This window comes from Cynocephalus volans, chromosome 8, assembly GCF_027409185.1.
Source record: "Cynocephalus volans isolate mCynVol1 chromosome 8, mCynVol1.pri, whole genome shotgun sequence".
NCBI lineage: Eukaryota > Metazoa > Chordata > Mammalia > Dermoptera > Cynocephalidae > Cynocephalus > Cynocephalus volans.
The window spans coordinates 45,523,400-45,543,826 of record NC_084467.1 but is presented as its reverse complement, the minus strand read 5'-3'; the positions used below and the strand labels follow the sequence as shown (position 1 = coordinate 45,543,826).

General features: G+C 48.7%; 1 protein-coding gene across 1 annotated transcript; it reads left to right on the top strand.

Moving 5' to 3' along the window:
* The first annotated feature begins 1,026 nt into the window (after positions 1 to 1,026).
* LOC134384802 (NADH-cytochrome b5 reductase-like) lies at positions 1,027 to 18,809 on the top strand. Its single transcript, XM_063106565.1, has 6 exons — positions 1,027 to 1,282; positions 4,233 to 4,381; positions 6,989 to 7,076; positions 10,649 to 10,753; positions 13,935 to 14,138; positions 17,739 to 18,809. The coding sequence occupies exons 1-6, from the start codon at positions 1,091 to 1,093 to the stop codon at positions 17,940 to 17,942; spliced, it is 942 nt and encodes a 313-aa protein (XP_062962635.1). The 5' UTR covers positions 1,027 to 1,090; the 3' UTR covers positions 17,943 to 18,809.
* The last annotated feature ends 1,618 nt before the right edge of the window (positions 18,810 to 20,427 follow it).

Here is a 20,427-nt window from a genome sequence, read left to right as displayed (position 1 = left end):
TGCAACAATTTGGTGGGTGACTTTCACCAGCAATGCTGAGTGAAAGAAGCCAGACACAGAAGAATACATTAGTTTGATTTTACTCACATAAAGGTAAAAACTGGGCAAAGCTGAACCGTGATGGTTAGGGTTGCAAACAAAGGTGGCAAAACCAGGAAAAATGAAGGAAATGATTATCCCAGAAGTCAAGATGGTGTTACCTAGGGGAAGAGGATTTTGATCAGGAAGCCACACAAGGGTGGCTTCTGGGATGCTGGCAAGGTTCTTTTTACTTAACTGAGTGATAGTCATACAGGTGTTCTCTTATAATATTTTTAGTTAATTTTGTGTGTGTGTGGCTGGCCTGTATGGGATCTGAACATGTGACCTTGGGGTTATAAGGCTGTGCTCTAACAAATCTTTTTTTTTGGCAGCTTGGCTAGGAAGGGGATCTGAACCCATGACCTTGGTGTTACCAGCACCACACTCTCCCAAGTGAGCTAACCAGACAGCCCTATTTTTTATAATTTTAATTATTCATTAAATTTTATATGCATGTTTTATTTCATCATTTAAAACATTTTTTTAATTCAGTGGGATTTTCCATGTAAAGTGCTTAACCCAGCACTCAGAACACAGGAAGAGGTAAGCAAACCTTGGTTACCAGGCTGTGTTTGGTAGTAGAATATAGAAAGATCAAGACACCATCTTTGTCCTCAAGGGGGTCCCAGCCTGCTGAACTTTTCCTGCAGTCATAGAGCTCATGAGCAGTAGAACCAGGTTTTCTGAAGCCAAATCCCTTCCTCTATTAAAGAAAGATTTATTTCATACAGACGGACTGACCTAAAACCAGTGCCAAGAAATGGTAAGTGCTCCCCACCCAACAGCAGATTTCATGGTTGATCCATATCTGTCCCCATTGATTGCACAGAGCCTGGCACCTGCAGCCCTCAGGGAGAAAGTGAAGAATGAAGGAGACCAGAGTATAACCCCCGTGTTTTCCTTCTCACAGGCCAGCAAGGGAGGAGGGCCTGGGCCTGTGCCTCGCAGAAACTGGCCTGCTCTGGGAAGACACCCGGTGTCCCTCCCAGGCTGCCCAAGCCCACTGCCGATGGGCGAGAGGAAGGAGGATGCTGCTGAGGAAGCCTGGCTGCAGCTGCGGCCCATGGAGCCCCTGCCCTCCCAGTGCTGCGGCAGCGGCTGCTCGCCCTGCGTGTTCGACCTCTATCACCGAGACCTGGCCAGGTGGGAGGCAGCTCGAGCCTGCCAGGACAGGAGCCTGCTAAGTGGAGAGGACTCACAGGTGAGAGAGGCTGCTCCTCAGACAAGAGGGCCAGGGTGGCAGAGTCTCCCTGGCCTTGGCCCTGCTCGATGCACCTGCTCTGGGAAGCCTCCCCCGACTGGGCAGCAGAGAGCAAAGAGTGCATGATGGAAGCAGACAGCTCCAGGCTCGAGGCCCAGCCCTGCAGCCAACTTATTAGCAGCTGTGTGGATTTATGCAAAGTCCTTTCATCTCTGTAAGCCTTAGTTTCCCCATTTGTAAAGTGGGGATAAACATTTGTGGCCTTTAGCACAGAGCCTGACATGCATTTCGTTTAACAAATGTTTATCAACTACCTATTATATACCAGGCCCTATGACACATGGGATTCAAGAGAGAACAAGACAGTCAGTCGTTGCCTTCATAGAGGAAACTAGCATTTATATAGTTGTTTCTACTAGGTGAATAGAGGATGTTGTTGTTATTTCTTCTCTGGCCCTTATGGACTTTTTCCTCCTTTTCTGAACTCCTATGGGATTGCAGGGTCTGGACCAAGCAGTTTAGCCCTTCATTATAATGTTTGAGAGAGTTCACAGTTACAATTACAGATGTCAGAACACTGTAGAGTTCAACCCTTTTATTACACAGATAGGGAAACTGAGGACCCGTTTCTTCTGTTGCTGTGTGTAGGTCTGATTTTGAATCTGTCCCTCTCTGGTCTCCCACCTCTGAATGGGCTTCCCATTGTTCATGTCCCTTCCGACTAGTGTGGAATAGGGATCTCTCCTCCCTTTTCCACATCTGTTAACGCAGTCTGGCCTCACCATCACTTTTTGGCCAACCATTCTCCATTCTTGGGGTCCAGACTGAACCAAAGCTCAGTCATTTTTATACATGTTCCTAAACTATAGAACATACATCCTGCACAAATACAGTTGTTTTTTGAATCTTAAAACATGACTTTATATTTATCCCTGTTAAATGTCCCTTGTAGTTCTGCCACTTGGAGAGTGGTAGAGGATACCAGAGCCCTCTGGCCTCTGCCGGCGACTGGGGGAATGTTCATGACAACTTTTGTGTTTCTTTCTTCTTGTTGCCCACTATGTCTGCATGGCTTACCCCTTCACTTCTTTCTGATCTCTGCTCAAATTTCATTTCTCTTCTTAACTCTCAGTATCACCAGACACCATTAAGACGTACTTGTTTATATGTTTATTGTCTATGTCTCCTTGCTAAAATATAAGTTCTGAAAGAGAAGGAGGTGCTGTCCTGCTCACTGTTCTCTCCTCAGTACCATGAGCATGTCCTGGCATTACAGTCAGCACTCAATAATAAGTACTGGTTGAACAAATGAATGAGTTTCTCCCAGATCTGCTGAGTACCATGTCCTGTATGCTCAGCGCAAAGAGGTTGATGATGAAAGTATCTTGCCAGGGTACCAGCCCTCAAAAAACCCAGTTTATAGAAGAGGGACAGAGAACCACAAGGATGTGATAGAAAGGGCATGAACTAAGACCCAGTTCTGCCAGATAATTGTGTGATGTTGGGCATGTCACTTTAGTTTGCTACACCTCAGCTTTCTCATCTGAAAATGGGGATGGTAATACTTTAGGTTGTTATGAAGATTTCATGGGATAAATACATAAAGTACCTGGCACATAGTAGGTGCACAGTAAATAGTAGCTGTTATCACCTATTATAGCAAATGGAAAGTGGGATGATAATACAAATTTTGTCTGTCTTATAAAATAGCATATTTCAATCTAATGATAAATTTCATTTTTAGCTTTTAATGAAATAATAATAATAGAAAAAGATTTTACATTTTCATAGCAATTTATATTTTATAACATGATTTTACATTGTTCTCTCACCTGACCCTCATGATAACCCAATAAAGTTATCAGGGATGAGAAGCACCATTCTACAGATGAGGAAAGTGAGACCCAGAGCATCAAATGATATGCCTAAGGCCCCACAGGTGGACAGTAGCTGAGCGGGACTAAACCCAGTTCTCCTGACTCCCAGCTCAGTGCTATTTGCAGAGCACCAGGCAGCTGTGACAGAGGGTGCCTGGGTGCTCTGGCTGATGATAAAGAGGTAATCCTGGCCTGGATGGGGGGTGTGTGGGGGAGGTGCAATGGAGACAAAGCCTCCGATGCCAAGCCTGAAAGTTTGTCAATTCTATGACACTGTCAGCACTACTCTGTGTAATTGGGGTTCCAGAGTTGGAACACATGGTGCTAGACCTTGAGCTGAGCATGGGGGGATGGTCCCAGGAGTGAACTGAGTGACAGCATATTACATGAGAGAGATCTGTTAGTTGTGGCATTCAGAGAAAGCTTCCTGGAAGAGGTGCAGATGGGGGTAGAATGTTAAGGGCAGTGGGCTGAGACTTAGAATACATGAATTTAAGTCCCTGCTTACAGTGTGACCTTGGACAAGTAAGTCACTACCACTCAGGCCTCAGTTTCTCCTCAGTTTCTCCAAGACATGGGGTTAGATCATCTTTATGGTCCCATCAGTTTCTAAATTCTGCAAATCTGGAGTTTAACAGGTTTAAAGGATGAGTAGGTCTTTCATACATTGGAGATGAATGTTCTGGACAGAAGGCACAGCCTGAGCAAATAAAGACTCAGAGGTAGGAGGTAGCAGAGGTAGAAGGGTATTCTTGGGAGGATGGGAAAAGTCTGATGCACGGGAGGTAAAATAAGGCTTGAGAGTCGTCCACTGGGCCTTTGAGTGTCCAGCTAAGGAGGCTGCACTTTATCCTGGGGCTGAGGGAACCATGGGAGGCAGTGTAAGCTTAATATAAAGTGCTCTGGCATTCTTAGGCCAAAGCATGAAATGGAACTAAGGTATAACTCTTTGTTACACAGGACACTTACCTGCCAAGACAGCCTCTCCTTGGGGAAAGTGGGTAGGATGCATGTTGGTGCTTGTGTGTCCCTTGAGCCCTGGATTTTAGCTGTTGGATCTTTTCTTATTGCAGAGCTGCCCCTCCAGCCTGAGTCCAGAGACCTTCCTGGCCTTCCACATCAGTGCCATGGACAAACTCACTGAGGATACCTACTATGTCCGGTTTGCACTACCCGGGAACAGCCAGCTTGGCCTGCGGCCTGGCCAGCACCTTGTCCTACGGTACACTCAGGTAGCGGGAGGACCAAGCTTTACAGCCCTGCTTTGCCATTTGCTAGCTGGGTGGCCTAGGGCAACTTGCTTAACCTTCCTTAAGCCTCCATTTGTCATCTTCAAAGTAGACATAGTAGGGCCGAGCCTGTGGCGCACTCGGGAGAGTGCGGCGCTGGGAGCGCAGCAACGCTCCCGCCGCGGGTTCGGATCCTATATAGGAATGGCTGGTGCGCTCACTGGCTGAGTGCCGGTCACGAAAAAGACAAAAAAAAAAAAAAAAAAAAAGTAGACATAGTAATACATGAGGGTTCTTGGGATTGAACTCAATAATGCATTTTCCTAATAAATAATAGTAACATGAGCACTTTAACAGCATTTACCATCCCAGGCACAGTTCTGTGTGCTCATATGAGTGAACTCATTTAACCCTTACAAAGTCCTGTGTGCTAGATGCCATTATCATCCCCAGAGAAAATTGAAGTCAGAGAGGTTCAGGCACTTGCCCAAGGTCACACAGTTAGGAAATGTTGGAGCCAGGATTTGAAGGCAAGCAGTCTGGCTCTAGGGTCTATTGTATTAACTTAATATTATTAGCACCAGTTGATAGAAAGGACACTGTCATTGAGAATAAGGGACTTGCCCAATATCACATAGCTAATAAGTCATGGAGCCAGGATTCTAGCCCAGACAGCCTGGCTCCAGAGTTACACTCTTAACCACTCCTCAGAGGTTTCTTCTTCCTCCTACCCTACTTTGGCACTCTGCTGCCACCCCAATCTCTACTCCTACCTGCCCAGGGACAAGACCCTTTGAGATGTCCAGGTGGTGGTGTCTGCCAGGCAGTTGGCTCTATGGGTCTGAGACTTAGCAGAGAAATTTGAGCTGCGTGCATGGATTTGGGAGTCATTGGCACATCCCTGGATGGCATGTGGGAATGTGTGTGCATGGAAAGAGGAAAGGGCATAAGACTGAGTCCTGGAAAAACCAGCATTTATGGTATTGGCAAGAGAAAAAGGAGCTGATAAAGGAGACAGAAGGTGCAGCCAGAGGACAAGTTGGGAACCAGAAGAGAGCTTATTGCTGGTCAGACTCTGGCCAGTTGCCTCACAATGGACCCTGGTGTTTGTGTCCAGTTCATTCTGGCCTGTGTCCTGGCTGGTGGTCCTTGAAGTTCACTATTCCAGTGGGCAAGAAGGACCACAGGGCAGGTCACAGCCCCATGCAACCCTCTATCCATAAACCAGGGATGCCCAGAACTCCCTGCCTCTAGATTAGCTCCTCTCCTCCCTCCTCTCTGCCACTCCAGTGACATTCCTAACACACACATCTGACCAAGTCACTCCCTGTTCAGATACCTTCTGGTGCTTCACATTGCCTCCACAATGACATCTTAACCCAAGACCTTCAGCTTCCTTTCCCACCAAGTTCTTCTCCCTCCCTCACCCCATACACGCCCCTTGTCTCAGCTCCTGATCCACTTCCAGTTCCTGACTTGCCCACATTGTCCTACCTCTACTCTTTTGCCCAGGCTATTCCCTCTGTCTGGAATTACTTCCCTTCTGTCCCCACTTTCACCTGTTAGTGGTCTGCTTGTCCTTCAATACCCAACTCCAGGAGGCTTCTGCAGTTCCCCGGATGAGAGTGGTCACTCCTTCTGAAACATGTCAGTTTTTACCTCTTTTGCCACAGATGTCATAGTGCTCTTTGCATCGAGGCCATGTCATATGTTCTGCTCCTTTTTTTCTCATTTGTTTCATAAGCCTTTATTAAATATTTACATCCAGCTCCCCTGCTTTTGATGCATTAGGACAGGGCCTTTTTAATCTTTTCATACCTCAGAGAAGAAAGTTTTACACGTAGTAGGACTTGAGAAAGGAGTGCTTAAGTGCTCCTGGGAAGCTTTGAGGAGTAAGGTGAGGAACCTGGCTCTGGAGTCAGAGCTGTGATTGAATTCTAGCCCTGCCAGTCCACAGCCATACCACCCTGAACGTGCCTGATCTCATCTGAATTCTAGCCCTGCCAGTGACTTCCTTTCTGTAAGCATTGGATTCTGTGTTTGGGTCATTGTTTGAGTTAAATGAGATAACGCATATAATATGCTTGGTGCATAGTAGGCATTTAATATGACATGGCTATTATTATCACTCATGATTGTTATCCCTATCCCATTGTTGATAACATTGTAGAGAGGATTCATGTGTGGGATAGAGATTTGGACTAAGGCCCCTTTAAGGATCCTTCCAGTTTCTCTGAGAAGAGATCAGGAAAAACCACAGTAATGTCCCCAAAACACCTCACATCATCAGTGCACTTTTTGAAGCACTCTCCCATCTTTAATCCCAGTGGAGCCACAAAACCAGAACACAGATGGCTTTTCCAATTTTACAGAAAGGGCAGCTAAGGGATTAAATGACCAGCCCGGGGTCTCACAGCCAGCACATGGCAGTGGGTGATCCCAGTGCTCTTTTTTATGCTGCCCCTTGCCTGCCCTTCAGTGAGATCCTCTGGGGATGACTGGACCTCCCCTTCACTTTCAGCAGCCTGGCAGAAGAGGTACCTGATAAGGGTTTGTTGAATGACTGGCTGACTGCCTGACTGTGTGCTTCTCTTTCCCAGAGGGATAGTAGATGACTTAGAAATTCAGAGAGCCTATACGCCCATCAGCCCTGCCAATGCAGAAGGATACTTTGAAGTTTTAATTAAGGTGAGTTGACTGTCAAGGATGTTCTAAGATGCCACGGACTGGTGTCTCCTTGGCCAGCTTGGTCAGGATGGGGCAGTTCTCACTGACACGAGAAAGGCCATTGTTCACATGGGAGGAGGCTGACTTGAGGGAGGAGAGGGGACAGGTGAAGAAGGCCTTCTCCTACCTCCTTCTTTCCTGGGGAAGGGAAGATGCCCAACAAAGGACGTACTCTTGACACATTTTACTCAAAGAAGGCTCTGATAGAGAAAGGGAAAGCTGCCCATTCTCACCTTTTTACCCATCAATGAAGAGTGAACACTGAGCTGGCAGGGGAAGGGAAACCAAGTCTCTCCACACCTACTGTGTGCTGGGTACTGGAGTCCAGAGGTGAGTCAGACATGGTGCCTGCCCTAGAGAAACCCAGGCCAGGACAAGTGACCAGACCAGGACCATGCAGCACAACAGATGCCGTGACAGAGGAGGCCCAGCCCAACTCGGGGAGCTGGGGGTGCAGGGAAGACAGGCTGGGGTTCCTAGCAGAAGCCATATATTTAAGGATGGGAAATTAGAGGGAAAATGTGGACAGGAAGCACTGGGAACAGTGTGGCCGGTGGCAAAAAAGGGCATGACTGGGGGAAGTAAGTTATTCATCCTGGAACAGAAGGGGGGCATGCCAAGGCAGCAGGATGCAAGCTGAGAGAATCAGGCAAAAGGTGGGCCATGGAGGACCTTGTGTACTGAACTAACCTGACATCGCCTCTCAGGGGAGGTTGGGCAGGGGCAGGCATTTGAGTTGAGCCTTGAAGAAGTAGTACAATCTGGCATTGGCAGGGAATGGCACTCTAGGCCAAGGGGATGGATCACCAAAGGCAGGGATGGGTGAAATAGAACAGGTCTTCTGGGAACTGTACCCAGTCTGAGTGGTGGGGGGAGAGGGTGCTTATGAAGGAGCAGGGGTTGGTGGAGGAGTTGGCAGAGATGAGATGGACAGATAGGTTGGATACAAAACACCCTGGAGACCCAAGGAATAGATAACAAACGTATAAGAAGTCATGGAGGTCCAAGTACGTGGACAAAACAATTAGGTTGAACTACATGAAATTGCTGATGCTATAACATTTTTGACTTACAGAAACAGCAGTTTCGTATTGCTCAACCTAATATATAGCTCTAGATCATCATTTCCCAAATGGAATCTTAGGAAATACCAGTATTTAAGAGTAGCTTTCACTTCCTTCATCTCCTCTATGAGACATGAATTATTATCCCTGTTTCATTGATAAGCAAACTGAGGCCCTAGGAGGACCCAAGGCTCCACAGCTAGTAAGAAGTGCTGCTGGTGGGTGAGCCCTGGCCCCCTGACTCTGAGACCCCAGCACTGTCTCTGGCTCCTGCCTTCCCTGCCTGCCTTCAGAACCTGAGTGTTTATTCCCTCACACATAAGCTTGGATGGGATCCCTTCTCCACGCAACAGTTTGTCTGGGAGATTCCACAAATCCTCTCCAAATGGCCTGCTTCCCCAAGCTGCTTGTCTGGGTATGTTTCTGTTGAAAGGATAAGCCTGGAGACAGTTCTTCAGGGCAGCTGGATCTCTCCCAGCTGCAAGGCTGATTTTCTCCTTCGTTTACCGGGAAGCCTCTCTTTAGAGAGATGCTTAATTATCCCTAAGCTGCTGGCTAGGAAGAGCTGGAAATGTCTTTGCAAATTGGGAAGGCAGGCGGGGTTTTATAGGTTTACCCTCCCATGTGGAAGGAAGGAGGAACTCCCATTTCTCAGGCACCTTCTGGGCACTAGGCACTGCTTCTAGCTCTTTATTCTCATTGTCTCATAACTACCCTGCAGAGTAGATCATATTATCCCCATTACACGGGTGAGAAATTGAAGCTCAGAGAGTCAATGTCGTTGTACCGAGGCCCCTCAGGTAATAATCGTATGATCTAAGTGGAAGGACAAAAGTTCCATGTCAGTTCTATTTAACAAGAGTGTATCAAGCATTTCCTCTGTGCCAAGCTCTGTGTGGGTGCTAGAGACACGGAAGAATCCTTCCCTTCTCCTTGGGTGCCATCTGTGCCAGAGGGCCTCTAAGGCCACAGCTGGGGTTGTGTCTCCCCCAAGACTGGGGCGAAAAAACAAAGCATGCTCTGCGACACAGCCTTCAGCAAAGCAGGAGAAAAACCATACCCTCCTTCCCAGACCTTGTCCAGGTAAGCCAAGGGCTTCCCTTGCTTTATGCAGATGGTGCCCAAGGAAGTCAGCAGTGGTATCGGAGATTGCTATGGGTGCTTAAAAGCAGGTCTGGGGACCAAAGCCCAGTCTCTCCTTCAAGCCTGGCTATAATCTCACTCCACACATTATTCTAGTCCTGTCTCCCCACGCTTCCTGCACATCCCCACTCTACCATGTTTACTCATTCTTCCCAAAACACAACCCAGCCTGTCCTACCATACCATGCCTGATATCCAGAATCCTTTCTGCACTCCTGCTCCCATTCCCAGTGAATTTGATCTTGCCCATCCTTTGAGGTCCAACTCAAATGCCTTCTCCTCCAGGAAGCCATCCTTGATCCCACTCCATGGAAATGACTGCGTCTTCCTTAGGGTTCTCCTAGCACTTTATCCTTCTCATGGAGTATTAGGTCATCTCTACCTTATGTAATGTCTGAGACTTAGGTCTCTCCTAGATTGTGAGCTCCTTAAGGGGAGATCCTGAATCTCGATTAATTGGTTGATTGATTGATTGAATCATTCATTCACATATTTATTAAGTCCTTCCCATGGTTCAGACACTGGCTACCTTCATGGAGCTTAAGGTCCAGCTGTCTTCCCTGCAGCCCCAGCATGGTGCCTGGCACAGAGTGGGCAGGCACCCAGGAAATGTAGACTGCCCTCCCCCCATGGAGGAATCCCTTCTACAATCTTCATTTTTTCATCCATCCAGGAGATGGTGTACAATAACGCAGAGATTACAAATGCATGGCCTGCAAACTGAATCCAGCCCACAAACGTATTTGGTTTTCACCTGCATAGTGTTTTAAATTCTTGAATTAATTTCTGACATTTCAGAAATGGGAGATTTTAAATAAAAATATGGACTTCCTACTTCTCTTGGAAAATCAGAAGATCTGGCATCATCAGCCCACAAACTATTGCCTGAAAGCTCCAAAGTGGCTTCCCTCTTTAGAAGGAGCATTCATTCACCAATTTATCACAGTCCCCACCACTCCCTCCTGTCTCCCTGACACTGAGACTGAGTGTTAATTGCCATTAATGAAATCATCACCAAGTTCTTCATTTAGTTGTATTACCTGCATGTCCTCTATACGCATTTGGGTTTGAGACCTCTGGGGTAAGGGCTATAGATACTATGGATTCTTATCCCAGCCTTGCTATCTACCTTCTGGGTAAGCTTCTGGGCCTCATCCGAAAATTGGGAATAACAGTACCAACTTTGCAGGATGAGGAGGAAGATTAAATGAGATAATATATGTAAAGAACTTAGTATTACAGGAAGAGCTCCACATTAATGGCTAATCTGATTTGTGTTGGCAACATGTGCCTGTCCCACTGAGATCTTCCTGTGTTTGCTTCCAGTGCTACCAGACTGGGCTGATGTCCCGGTATATCGAGTCCTGGAGAGCAGGAAACACAGCTTTCTGGCGAGGACCTTTTGGAAACTTCTTTTATAAACCAAACCAGGTCAGTGCTAGCACCCTAGTCCTTAGGAGATCCCCCTTGGCTTATCCTCCAGGGATGTGCTTTTCATGTTTCAGGCCATGAAATCTCACTATGCCGTTCTCCCTGAGCTTGAACCCAATCCTGATAATATCCTTGGGTTTGGACACAGTGGAGATGCAATAGGCACTAATAAAGAAAACTGCCTGCCCATGCTCTGTGACTATCATGGCTGCCCATTACTTAGAAAATCAGACTTGTGTACTTGGTGTTTAGGACCCCATACCATCTGGCCCTCAGATACCTTTCCAATTTCACATTTCAGTCACAAGACTAAATATATCCCATGGCTTCCTAAATATACACTGTAGTTTCCTAAATACACGCCATGACTCCCTGCTTGGGGCCCACTGCCTCTGAATATGGAAGGCTCTTTCCCTCATTTTCATGGCATGTGCAAATCCTTCCCCAACTTTCCCAGAAAGAATTAGTTATTTCTGATCAGTTGGTGCATATCTGGAAAGCAGTTTGGCAGTATGTATCAAGAATCTTCAAATCCTTTGACCCAGTAATTCCATTTCTGGAAGTCTGTTCTATGGAAAGAATCCAAACTGCTTACTCTTTTGCACGTATTCATTGCATCTTTCCTTATAATAGCAAAAAACTGGAGGCAACTGAATATCCAACAACCTTAGCTAAGTACACTGGGTTACAGCTACTTGACAGAATATTATCTTGGATTTTAAAATTGTGTATATAAATGATGTTATTACATGTCTATGCCATAAGATCAAGTGACAAACACCAGGTACCAAAGTGAATATACAACAGGTTGGGAAACCAAGTTAAAATGCACAGAAAAAATATGAAGAGAAAATGCAATGACATGTTAGCACCTTTGGGTGGTAGAATTATGGGTGATTTTTATTTTCTTCATTATACTTTCCAAATTATCTGCAATGAACACATATTACTTTTATAATTGGGAAAACAAAGCAAAACAGAAACAAATGGAAAAGAATGAATCATGCCTTCTTGTTCATTCTTTTTATTTAATTTAAAAATAGCTTTTATTGTTTTTTCCTTATTATAAATGCAGTACATGTTTATTACCAAAAAAATCAGCAGATATAGAGAAACAAAAACAAGAAAATAAAAAACACCCACAGGCCGTCTACCCAGACACACCTATCTTACTACCTTGTATGTCCTTTCAAATCCTCTTCCATGCGTGGGTGTATACGCAAATGTGCACAAGCACACACATACACACATGTATGTATGTATGTATAATGATATCAAACACGTATTTGACACCTACGTGCCAGGCTCTGACCTTGCTGTGCAGTAACTCATTTAATCCTTACAGCAGCTATTTAGGTACTACTGCCCCCATTTTATAGATGTGTGGGGTGCATATATAAATACTCTTCCACAATATTCTCCTCGTACTAGCCATGCTTAGCACAGCATTTTTAGCAGAGTATGCCCCTGTCCCCAGGCCCTTGAGAGCAGGGAATAGGAATTGTTCCTGTTTCCTCCTGGCCTAGAATGGACATTGGATGACTATTGTCCTGACCACCTTTTCTGGGTGGAGCCTCTCGATGCCTGTGGCTACTCCTTTTCATCCACAGAACACTTGAAGGCCCCTGCATTTCTAATCTAGGAAGGTTGTAGGGCCCAGCAGTGAGAAAAAAGAGATGGCATCTCACACAGTAATATTTAGCCCCTGAATTCCAGCTAAGTCTTGGCTTTGCTCCCATGAGGACACTCAGGGTGTTCCTGCCCTCTTCTAGTCTATTTTTCTGCTCTGCAGTTGTCTCCATTACAGATGGATACTACATCAGCCCTGAGGACTGACACGTTAGCATCTGTCTGTGCATTCTTTCAACGTACAGACACAAGTGTCCACCCAGAGCCAGGCCTATGCTGGACTCTGGAGACCCAGAGATAGGTCAGACAAGGCCCCTGTCCTCCAGAAGCTCACAGTCTGACGGGAGAGACACACACAAACAGATGACAGCAACGCAGTGTGACCAGTGTCCTGCAGAAGGATGCACAGTGAACTGTGGGAACACAAAGGAAGGACCTCTCCCAGCTCAGGGAAGGCTTTCCAGAGGACAACCTGAGCTGAGTTGGAAGAAAGAGGAGGAGCATGGCAGGCTAAAGACTCGGAGGCTGGAGAGAACTCAAATATAGGACAGAATGGCATGGCCCAGCAGTAGCTGACAGGAGGGAGTCTCAGGAGTTAGCAAGGGGAAGGAATCTAATTGGATTAAGCCTAGGCTCTGCACCAGGCACTTTATGTCATTTCATTTAATCCTCACAACAGTTCTGAGATAGGTGCTAATACCAGTGGAGAAATTGAGACTCAGATTGGTGAAAGAGCTAGCCAAGGTTAGGTGGTTGGGGATTTATACACAGAGACCTAATCTCTAGAAGGAGGGAGGTGAATAGCTCTCTGCATGGATCATGCACTAACCATTAAGGCACTGATCTTAAAGAGGATTGCCCTTCTTTAAGAGACCTAGAGCCAGGAAATGGGTTCAGTGAGGAGGAATTTATGGAACTGGGTCCTCTTGGAGTGAGAACTCACCTTTATTGCATGGCTCTTTTGTGCCAGTGCTGTGCTAGGTACTTATGTATATTATCTCATTTGGTCTAGAGAAGAGCAGGCTCAGGGGTTCAAGCTGGGGCCCTGAGATCTCTGCTAGGCTGCCCTGGGGTTGAGGAAGCAGCCCAGAGAGCAGGGATGGGGTAGGGTTGGGGAGTGGGCAAGGCTTTGGTGGGAACAGGTTCAGCTCAGTGTGAGGTGGAGAGCCCTCACAGACAAGGGGAGTTGGCATATAGTAAATAAAGCAAGCTGCCTTGGAGGTAAGGAGCTCCCTGTAATGAGCAGAAGTATATAGGCAGAGAGTCCTTGTGATGATGCTTTAGAAGGCAAATAAGCCACTTACAGAATGGGCTACACTGATATGTTCCCTTTCAGCCTCAAGATTTCATAATCTCTGACCTCACACACCTTTCACAAGGTAAGATGGCTTCCTGGAGGAGGTAGAAAGAGGACAGAGATGGTTGGGACATCCAGGAAAGGCATTACTGTCAAATTCAAGCAAGCCCGAGAAAAGGCTCCATAGTGGGGTGGGTGGGGTGAGACCCCCCCCCCAACTCACCTGTCATCTGATGTACCTGTTCTGTTTCCCAGTATGGTGAGCTCCTCATGCTGGCTGCGGGCACAGGCCTGGCCCCCATGGTGCCCATTCTGCAGAGCATCACAGACAATGCAGATGATGAGACCTTTGTCACTCTGGTTGGCTGCTTCAAGACCTTCGAGAGCATCTACCTGAAATCCTTCCTCCAGGAGCAGGCCCGTTTCTGGAACGTCCGTACCTTCTTTGTACTCAGCCAGGTGAGCCCAGGGTGGTGACTTCCTTCACCAAGACTCTGCTGTCCCTTTGCGCCTGTCCTGAGCACCAGCTGTGGCCTCCCCACCCCATGCTGTAATAATAATTCCTGCCACTGGTGGAGCACCCACCATGTGCCTGGCATGGAAGGCAGGTATCATCATGTTTATTATACAGGTGAGGAAATGGGAGCTCAGGGAGGTGAAGGTGGCAGCCATGTTGTGCTGCTAGACGGGGACAAGGCCAGGACTGGAGCCCAGGTCTGTGTGCTTCCTGAGCTCCGGCTCGCCCTGCCATGCTTGCTGCCCTCCATCCGCCCTCTGGCATCATAAGTTACGCAGGCCAGAGGCCTGGCCATGCAGTCAGAGGGCAGGGACCTCCAGGCTGTGCTGAGTGCCTCGAGGCAGGGACCACATGTCAGGATTAGCACTCTCACTTCAGTGCTTAGCATAGTGCCAGGCACAGAGTAGGGTACTCAGACAGCGACTGATGGAGTAAACTGGATCCGAGTTCACTGCATTTATTAGGATCCCTACCACCTCGGTTTGTCCCTCCCTGGGGGAATAGCTGCCATAAACTCATCAAGCTGCAGATTCTCTAGCAGAAGCGAACCTACCACCTGATTCTCTATGCCCTCTGTTCACTCAGGTGACCCTTCCTGGGCTCTCCCCACAGGCCATAGTGTGGGGGACCATCTTTGCCCCTTATCTCAAGCCAGGCCCCCAGCTGCCTTGTTCACATGCCTTCCTCCATCTGTGTTTACTTCTCCTTTCTGCATCCCTGCAGGGCCCTCCCTTGCATTCCATGTTGCTCAGTGTCAGTCCTATTGCCCTGTACTGTAGAGCCCCCTCTCATCAATTTCCTCTTTGAGGCAAGCTTTGGATAGTCCCTAAAGACTTAGGAGATCCTCAGCATTGTGGCTGGGGGCAGGGGGTCAGGAATCTGGATCTCCCTTCCTGGTACCAGAGTTCCTGGGGTCTCCAGGGCCCAGGGTCTGCGGGCCTGTCCAGGTGGTAAAATGCTCAGGCTCATGCTTGGTGAACATTAGTAGCATCAGGGAAGTGCCCAAGGCAGGGGACTGAGGCCAAGGCTGGTGTGTAGCCTGGGTGGTAGAGGGTGGGGGAAGGGCCACCACTGCCCAGCGGTACAGTAAACCCTGCCCGAGAGCCTGGGCAGTGACGGTGAGAGCAAGGGCAGGAAGGTAGCACCCAGCAGAGACACCCAGCTGTTGGCCAGCCTTCCTTTCTCTCCTCTGTTCCCTAACCACATGCTGGGTGTAAGGGACACAAAAATGGACATGACCCCTTCACTGCCCTCCAGACACTCACTGCATGTGGGGGAGAGCACCAGGGCTTGCTGATAACAGCTCCCCTTCCTTAACCACTTTCTCTGTGCCCAGCACCATTCAGAGCACTTTATATGTATTGACTCATTCAGTCCCCACCATAATCTTACGAGGCTTGTGCTGCCATCATGCCCCTTTTACAGATGTGAAAACTGAGGCACAGAAAGATTAAGAACCTTGCTCAAGGTATCCCAGCTAACTGGTGGAGAGCTGGGTATAAACCAAGTGGTCCTGCCCAGCAGTCATGCTCTAAGTTGGTATCAGTGTAAGACAGCACAGCACAGGTTCCGTGAGAGTGTTCAGGATGCTGGTGGTGAGGGTGGGCTTTGCAGAGCAGATGGCATTTGAGCCTGGGCTTGAGGGTTGCACTGAAGTTCACCAGCACGGAGGACTTCAGCCCTGGGCCAGAGATTTGATGATGCTGGTGGACTGGGGTCGGGCAGGTGAGTGGGCTGGACTGCAATGGCAGGGGCAGGTGAAGGGGGTGACTGTGGTGGCTCCTGCCCATCACACTCCCTTGACTCAGGACACTCCTTCCCCTCCCTGGGCCACAGCAACAACATCCTCAAGGGTGCCCAGTTCTAGCCACTCCCATTTGTCCTTCATCCTGCAGCCTGAAGGGCAGATCTGCCCCCACCCCCACCCTGCTTCCCACCTTTTCCTGGCTCCTTGCTGCTCTCAGGATACTGTCCAAGTGCAGTGGCCTGCCAGCTTCTGCAGCCTGCCCTCCCTGCATGCTGTGTCCTGGTGTCACTGGTCTGCTCATGGATACAAGTGTGCCATGCTGTCCTGGCTGCTGGGCCTTTCCTCATGCTGTTAGCCCTGCTGGGAGAGCTCTTCCCACCATCTTCACCTAACACTCACTCATCCCTCAGTCTCTTCAGAGGTGTAGCTCCGTCCTGGAAGCTCTCTTGGAGCCCCCAGGCTGGCGTTGATGTCTCTCCTGTCACAGTCCTGGCTCTCCTCCTTCACAGCACCCCAACTGCACTACCAGTGTTTATGGGGCTCAGGGTGACTAGCCCAAGGGAACTGGGCAGTGGGAAGGAGAGGTGAAGCAAGCTGCCATGGGGGGAGTGAGGGAAGATTCAGATTGTCAGAGAGGGTCCCCCTCATCAACACCAGAAGGCCTGCGAGGTCAGACAAGCACTGTGAGGCCTGGCTCCAGAGCCCTGTGCACGCACCTGACAACAGAGGCCTCTGTTCACGAGCCTCTACCAGGGGTTGTGCTATCACCGTGGCTCACCGGACAGTGCCTTTCCACAGTCAGTGCCCTCAGCACAACAGCTCAGAGAGGTCATGGTCACTCAGCCAGGAAGTGGCAGTGGAACTAGGATTCCAGCTCCTCCCGTGCCCCGCAATCCTGCCTCTCTACCATCCTGGGATTTAACAGCTCACCTTCATCGAATCTGCAGTGAAGGTCCTGCACTGGTTTTGGGTTTTTGTATTTGTGTGCTGGTTACATGGTTTGTTCTCTTCATTAAAATTCTTCAGACTGTATATACTTAATGATTTGTACACTATGCGTATGTTATACTTAAATAAAATGTTTACTTAAAAAAATAGAAGAAATTGCTCCTAGTCAGCTGGAGGTGGAGCTTTCATTTTGTGGCCCTGAGAAGGAAAGCCACAAGCTAAGGCTGGAAAGGGCCAAAACAGAGATGGAGCCTGGCTCCCTGGGGGCATCGCACATCCCTGGAGTGCTTGCTAGCATAGCCTTCTTGTGGGACAGAAAGAAACCTTTCCTGGGGAAGGCACTGCTGGCTGTGTCACATGCAGCCAGGATGGGGCCGGAGCCTTGTCTGTTTTGAGCAGCTGCCATATCCCCAGTGCCCAGCACGGTGCACTGAGTACATATCTGTTAAATAAATAAGTCCACTGAAACCTTAAATGAATGGAAATTATGCTGCAAGGGTAATAATGATGGATAACCTTGGAAAGAGTTTGGGAAACCCAGGGTCATGGGGAGAAGACAGAGGTGGCGAGACAGTGGGGCTCTAGTTCTAGTCCTGCCACTGCCCCCGCCTCACTGAGTGCCCTGAGGGAAGCCCCTGTTTCCCCATTCCTCATCTGCTGTATGAGAGGAACAGCCCACCCATAGGCTTGCAGAGAGGGAGATGAGGAAGTGCCTGGCTCATGGTACGGCTTGGAACGGGTTGGCTTCCACCCCCTCTGCCTCAGTTTCCTCATTTGGCAGAGGAGCTGGCTGGGTGAACTCTGAGGACCTCCCAACAGTTACACCCCCTATTTCTTGTCTTCCCAGGAGAGCTCCCCAGAGAAGCTTCCCTGGAGTTACCGGGAGAAGACTCACTTTGGCCGCCTGGGCCAGGACCTAATTGAAGAGCTGCTCAGCTGCTGTCGGAGAAAGCCATTTGTATTGGTGTGTGGCTCAGTTGAGTTTACCAAGGACATGGCTGGGTGTTTGCTGTGTGCCGGCATAACCAAGGACTCCTACTTCCTCTTTTAGTCTAGGCTTCCCCTCCAAAGCCCAGGCCAGGGCCTGTTCCTATGACACAGGAAGGAGCACAGACTAAAATTTGAAGACACCGAGTCCAGGCCTGGCCCTGCTGCTAGCTTGTCAGGTGTCTTGGGGGCAAGTGTCTATACCTCCGTTTCTCATCTGCCCCATGAAGTTAATCATTCCCTCCCAGCCTCCTGCTGTGCAGAGGGAGGCCAAGGGCTATAGGTGTTCCAAGGAGGCAAGCATCCAGCCTGGGAGTCAGGGAGGACTCCTTAGAGGAAGTCCAGTCCAGGCTGAGCTCCAGGATGAGTAGCAGTTGGGCAGGAGAAGAGGCGAGAGGAGCTTCCCTGGCTCTCTGATTTAGAGGGTTTCTTGGGAGCTCCAACCATGGCCTCAGCACCAGCTCAGGTTAGGTGCTCCATCGGTATTTAGGGAATGATCCCAAAAGAAGCCAAGAGCCCTTTGGAGGAGGACCTTGCCTAAAGTACCTCCAGTGCCATGAGCCTAACATGCCGAAAGTCTTGGGTTCTTTGACTTGACTATGTTCTTAGAGCAAGGTGGGGCCCTGGATTACCTTTGTATTGGCCCCAAGCCTTTCCCACTGCAAACTGCTTTGCTGTCAGTGTCCCTTTCCTGGCTCAAGAGCCCAGCCCAGAGTCCTTTCCCCAGCAAAAGAGAAGGCACAGGAAGCAAGTGCCCCTCCTTCCTCCTGCAGGCAGCAGGCTCAGCCTGCGCCTTCAGCTCCAGAGCCCTGGCAACAGTTGCTATGGAGATCTAAAGATAGAGCTGGAGTCGGAGACCTGGGTTCCTCTCTTGGCTCTGCCCACTGAGCAGCAGCTGATTCCAGTTCACCCACCCATCTCCTTCCCACCCCACCCCACCACTTCCATCCTGCACAAGGCATGCCCTGCCTAGGGAGCCCAGCACCCCTGGGCAATGTACTGCAGTTAATGAATTCTGCTTTTCAAAGCCTAGGCTCCAGTGTGTGCACCAGCTCAGGCTGGCTATAGGCAGTCCCAGAATCAGAATACTAAGCCATCAGATCTTAGAGTTAGACTTTTAGAGTCACAGAATTGCAGTCCTCATCACATCCATGCTGAAAGTTCAGGACACCAGAAAGCATTTAGTCCAACAGATTCATTGTGTAAATGGGGAAACCAAGGTCCAATGAGGCTTGATGACTTGCTCAAGGAGAAACGGTCAATGGCAGAGCCAGCACGAAAAGTCTCCTAATCTCAACCCTGTGCTGAGTTCTGTACCAATGGCTCCACAGGGCGCTAGAGTTTCTCAAATGGCAGTGGTGCAGGGACAGCCAGATGGATCTCCAGGCCCCCCTTCAACCAGAGTCTTTTATCCCATTTATATATTGGAGTTTGGAGTAGTTTTCATTTGTGGAAAAGTATTTTCCTATTCTGCCCCAAAAGTTGCAACAAATCTCTGTGCATGCCATGTTCACTAAATCATGATAAGCAACCAGGGGGTGGTGCCAAAGGCTTCAAACTTTCCCAGGCAGTATTCTACAGTCACATACATATGGGGGATATGGTATGTGACCTTCTCCAAGAATCGTATGCATATGAGTGTAATAAGGCTCTGAGAAGACCAATGGTAAAGAAGCTTATTTAACTATGGAACACTTTTCTGTGGGTTTCTAGCACAGGGTAGTGAGTGGAAAAGGCACAGACTGAGATTCAGAGCTCCAGAGCAGGATCTGTGACCTCTTCCTCCCTAGCCTGTGACTTGGGCAAGGCACTTTCCTCTCTCGGGGCTCTGAAATCTGCAAGTTTTCCTCCACCCTTTCCTCTCCCTCAGTTAGCACGTCCTATTGATTCTACTCACAGATACTCCTGGAGGGCCTGTTATAAGCGTGACTCTCTTGTAAGCACCAGGGAAGCAACAGTAAATGAGGCAGATGCAGCCCTTTCCATGGGGGAGCTGATAGCCTGGCACAGAAGGCAGAAATTAAACTTAATTCTAAGAGAGATGAGCATTATAAAGGGGAAGTATGGCGTGCTAGGAGGGTGGATGGCAGGGGCTTTAACATAGCCTAGGGGAGGGCCGAGGACATGCCACTGCCACTGAGGGTAAAGGCCTCAAAAACAATACTCTCACTCATAGTTAACGGTGTTAAGGGGATCCCCACTTAAGGAGTGGAGGGTCTGGGGAAGTTCTTGTCTGTCTTTGTCCCATTTTAGATATTTGATGTTTAAATATTAGACATGGCCACCCAGTGGTGACTGACAGACCCTCTTAGAATGTGTTGTCCTCCCCTTCCCCTCACTCCATGTAGGGTCTATGCAGTCTGGTGGCTGGTGGGGTCTCATCATGGGACACTGATGAGGACCCAGCCATATCCTTAGTGCCAAGATCCACTCAAAAGGGCTCCTGTCATCCGGAAACTTGAGAGGTCATGGCTGGGTGCTGTGCCTCTCAAGGTGCTAAGCGAGCCCAAGAAGTAGAGGACAGGTGGAGATGTGTGAGGACAGAGCTC